The sequence below is a fragment of the Alosa pseudoharengus genome, unplaced genomic scaffold (genome assembly GCF_046254945.1).
Source record: "Alosa pseudoharengus isolate Yale_2024_CS ecotype anadromous, Long Island Sound unplaced genomic scaffold, YU_APseudo_1.1 YU_APseudo_1.1_scf_15, whole genome shotgun sequence".
Classification (NCBI taxonomy): domain Eukaryota; kingdom Metazoa; phylum Chordata; class Actinopteri; order Clupeiformes; family Clupeidae; genus Alosa; species Alosa pseudoharengus.
The window spans coordinates 17,987,228-17,992,227 of record NW_027468620.1 but is presented as its reverse complement, the minus strand read 5'-3'; the positions used below and the strand labels follow the sequence as shown (position 1 = coordinate 17,992,227).

Below are 5,000 nucleotides of genomic sequence, written 5' to 3'. Positions count from 1 at the left end.
TGTCTTTGCTATGTGCGCCTTCAATCATGACATCTTATGTAGGAACTGATTGCACAGGAGTGCATCACCAGAATGTACCTGCACATACACAAATACTTTGAGTATTTTTCTGAAAAGGAGTAGAGTTACTGCTCTGCGTTATCTCTCTGTTTGCAGACATCTTATTGTCATGTATTGTATTATTTCAAGATCGCTAAACCTTTGTTTCCGTTTAATGTCGTCATCAGTTGACTCCATTCAATTGTGCTTGTGACTGAATCGTACCATTCTGTTGTGGGCACCCCAGATTATGTTTCGAGCGCGGTGATGATCGCTGTTTACCTGATGAAGTGAAAGCTTAGTAAATTCCACATAATATGGCACAGCATGTGCTTTCTGCGGACAGACAAAGTCTGTATTTATGCTGCCTTTGCACATCTGTCCCAGAGAGAGAGACAGAGCGAGAGGGAGAGTGAGTGTGTTAGATTAGATCAGATTACAGCACTCCCCTGTTGAGCCAATCCTGGCTATGTTGTGTGAGTCATGGCGCAAGCCTGACTGCACTGCTCTCCACGTCCCTCCTCAGTTTCTGGTGGTGGAGGGCGAAGTCACCTCTCATCACATCTCGGCCTTATCCTGGACACCAGTGTTGACAAAAGTATCTCTCTCTCTATGAACCATTAATCTCTCTCTCTCTCTCTTCCTCTCTCTTTCTCTCACTTTCTGTGTGTGTGTGTGTGTGTGTTTGTGTGTGTGCATGTGAGTGTGTGACTGTGTGTGTGTTGTGCATCCTTAGAGACGCCAGGGCCTTGCGCTGCTGAAAATCTTCTCTTTGTGCCAACCTCCAGTGCCAGCCAAGTTGCTCCCACATTGCCAGGGCCATCATCTCCATCACCACCCCCTCCCTCCCTCTCTCCACATCTCTGGGGCCTGTCAGACTGATGCATCCGCAGTTGGGAGAGACATCACACACACACACACAAACACACACACACACACACACACACACACACACACACACTGACTGAACCAGACACAGGCTGCAGTAAAGACTCTATAGGTATTCAGAAAGAGTTTTTATACCGACACTGTTACACTTCACCTGGGCTGTTATAGTGTGAGGTATATATTCAAATATAATTTATGCTACCAAGGAGTCAAAGTCTCATGTGCTACAGAAACACAAGCTTTGTGTTAAGTTATTAATATCCGATTCTAGATAATTGCCCTGCTTCTACTGGACCTCTGTAAAAGCACCTCTATGCAGTACTGCAGTGAAAGGTATTCACCTCTGCTCCTCTGGTATACGGTAGGAGAGAAGCACTGTGAACAACCAATCACAGGCAGCAGCACTAAGCTAATCAGAGAGCAGTACTACAACTAGCCTATCAAAGAGAACGACACTGCAAAACAACAAAAAACAGTTTATAGCCAATAAGATGGCAGCATTTTTTCTAATAGGCTACGTAGGTTCAGTGATGATGCTTGTCACACGCACACACTCTCACACACACAAACAGACAGACTCTCTCACACACACACACACACACACACACACACACACACACACACACACACACATACACACACACACACACACAAACACACAGACACACAGACAGACAGGCACACACACACACACATACACACACACACACACAAACACACAGACACACAGACAGACAGACACACACACACACACACACAGTGATGGTGTCTTACAGGGTTACAATAAGTTAAGCAGAAAAAGTATGACTGGTGTCTCTGACTCTGGTGGCTGACTCACTTAGGAGGACACAGTCACAGGAAGTACTAAGTGTCCACTTCCTGATCCAAGAGCGATTAAGAGCCCAACACCTCTGAGTCACGTACACTCCTCCACAGCAAAGAGAGAAACAGTGAGAGAAAAGAGATTGAGGGGAGAACAAGAGTAAAAGAAAGAGTGAAGTTTGGCAGAAAGAGCAAAAGTTGCACCAGATGGTGTGGGAGAAGTGGAGAGAGAAGCGAGAGAAGAAGATAACGAAGGAGGAGAGAATGAAGAAAGAGAGAAGGAGTGGGTAGGAGTCAGAGGAGGAAAGAGAGAAAGAAAAAACAGTGTGAGTGAAAGAGAGAGTGAAACATGGGGGAGAGCGGAACTTGCCGGATGGTGTGAGCGTAGTGAGGAGAGGAGCGTTATTGAGAGTGGATGGAGGAGTGTGGCGTGGGAAACACTCAGAGTGGTTGAGTGAAAGTTTGTTGGATAACATGCACAAACACACACACACACACATACACTGTATCACAGACACACACACACACTGCATCACACAAGCTTCATAAACAGGTCATCTCAGTTCATCCCTGACAACTGAAACTAAAAACCTTGAAAGTCAGTTTGAATGTATGAGTAAGGATATGTGTGAATCTATGGGCATCGTGCAATAAATGATTTCTCATGTTTGCTCATATATAGTTTGTTTTTAATTTTCCAGTGCCTATTCATTTCACCAATGCTTTCTTATTTTTGTATTTTCTATGTGTGATTGAAAGCGTTCTTATCAGTATAAGAATTAATGACTAATTGGCTGTCCAATGCAAGGAAACCTTAGTTTGGAATGTGTGGACCATAAGAATTTAATAAGAACATTATTGTATATTATATTGTTATATAGACCTGCTGATTAAACTGAAATATAGTTTAATTCATGCTTCAGTGAATTATAATTAGATTAATGTAGACAGTATTTTAAGGTAGGTAGTGATCAGATTTACAGGAGCAAACATTCAGCCTATAAAGTGGCAGAAAAAACACTAAAACACTGGACTTTTGATAAATGTTTGCTGATTAGCATGGCATGGACATTTTGTTTAGAGCACTGTGACTAAATGATTGAGCATGTAGATGTAAAGTATACAACTGCAAAGCTACATACTGAGGGGACTCCAATGTGCACAAACACATGCACCACAGCCAGACCTGACTTTAGGGTTTAGAGACCACACACACACGCACAGTACAAAAAGGCAAACATTTGCACACAATACAACACCTGCCTGGAGGTTAATGTAAGAAACATTTGAGGGAATATTGCTGTATGCAACCCTATGTGTGCATGTGCATGCAAGTGTGTGTGTGTGTGTGTGTGGTGTAATATGGATATGTGTAAAATGAGGGCTGGGGTGTGCTTTAACAGGCCGTACTGGCTTCTAGGAAAGCTGTCTGCTGGCTAAGGGAACAGGGGGAGTTCGAGGGGCCCATCTGCCACCTCGTGGGGCAGAATCTGGGGCAGACGAGAGCCCAGAGGGACCACATGACCCAGTTTACCCCCTTACACACACACACACACACACACACACACACACGCAAACCCAATCAGATCACAACTCCAAGCACGCTCATCAACTAGCAGACACAGCAGACACATCTTCAGACATCAAACCTCTGACAGCACAGAGAGGTTTCCCAGACCTCCACTCTCTCCCAGGTCTGAAGTGATCAAGGCCAGAGAAGACCACAAGTCAACTAAAGCTATAAGTCTGAGTATAGCAAAGCAGTCGGGACTGACTCTATCATACACTATCAAGGCTTTTCAACCATTGTTTGGTTTTGTTTATGTAAAGCACATTGAATGACCTATGTGTATGAAATGCGCTATACAAATAAACTTGACTTGACTTGACTTTCAGTACAGTATGTCCAGCTGGTCATTAGAGCATGACAATCAAATGTACTTTACAAGATTGACATCTTGGCTGAGTTTAAATAATATATTCAGCATACAGAGTTGGCCTTGTCCTTGTATACAGCTAGGGGTTGATCCACCATACGTTGCTAATTTGCGGCACAATGCCACTGTGATGACATCCAAACCACAGAAGCAAGAGGCATCCAGGCCAAATATTGGAATGAAGGATATCACAGGACTCACCTTCACTGGACGATCCGGACAAGTCGATGACAACGTACACTTTCCCCTCCGGCTCCAAGTCTATCTGCAGGGTGGATAGCAAGGGTCACAGAGAGAGGAGGGAGAGAGAGAGAGAGAGATTTAGTGTCTTGAAGAGTACAGTGATATTAGAAACATCACATTATTTGAATCCATGTGTGGTTAAAGGAATGATGATGATGACTGATGATGAAAAGCTGATCTGCTAGGCCCTGATTCTCCACAGGCATCTGTAATGATGGTTTTGCAAGACACATTTTAGTAAAATGAGCGTGTGTGTGTGTGTGTGTGTGTGTGTGTGTGTGTGTGTGTGAGAGAGTATATAATTAATATCAAGAAATATACTACATAAATCTTGCAATGACACGTCCTGGGCTCCATAATATCTCCACTGACTCCACACTATAATTGCTGTATATTTGTTTTTGCTCAGTAAAAAAAAAGAAAGCTAACTTCCTAACCCCACCTCAAAATGATTCTCAATATGCACACACACACACACACTACACGGACACACACACACACACACACACACACACACACACACACACACACACCCTACACGGACACACATCCAGCATTTCCTCCTTCTCCACAACTGCAGTAAGTGGTATTGATGTGTTGGGATGTAATGACTGATGTTACTGTAGGAATGGACTCCAGCTCTAATGACCACTAAAGGAGCTGTTCCAGCTGAAAGCGGATTAAGGGAGGAAATAGAGGGACACGCCACCACACGCAACACACACACGCAACACACAACACACACTCCATACACGCACCGGCAGGAAATTAGGGGGTGTCAGGTTTTATCTGAGTGCGTTCTGCTTGGACTCATGTTAACACACTGATATACAGTAGACACACACACACACACACAAACAATCAGCCATGTGGTCATCAATCGTTCTCCAGTCACAGGATAAGGATAACATTGCATACTGTATGATGACATAAAACCTAATGTGTCCTGGTACACCCACACACAAAACACATCACTGAAACCACAAAAATAATTTTAGAAAACTAATATTCCCTTTATCTGCTCAATATCACAAATGGAAGACTCAAAACAGACTCAACATGTGACTTTGA

At 43.5% G+C, this 5,000-nt stretch overlaps 1 protein-coding gene across 2 annotated transcripts in view; it reads right to left on the bottom strand.

Annotated features, from left to right (window-relative positions):
• Positions 1 to 5,000, bottom strand: part of prkceb (protein kinase C, epsilon b) — a 113,265-nt gene that overhangs the window by 78,443 nt on the left and 29,822 nt on the right. For both annotated transcript variants that reach the window (XM_076285775.1, XM_076285774.1), the window contains exon 2: positions 3,888 to 3,951. In XM_076285775.1, coding sequence (XP_076141890.1) covers positions 3,888 to 3,951 — 64 coding nt within the window. The remainder of the gene's footprint in view (positions 1 to 3,887; positions 3,952 to 5,000) is intronic.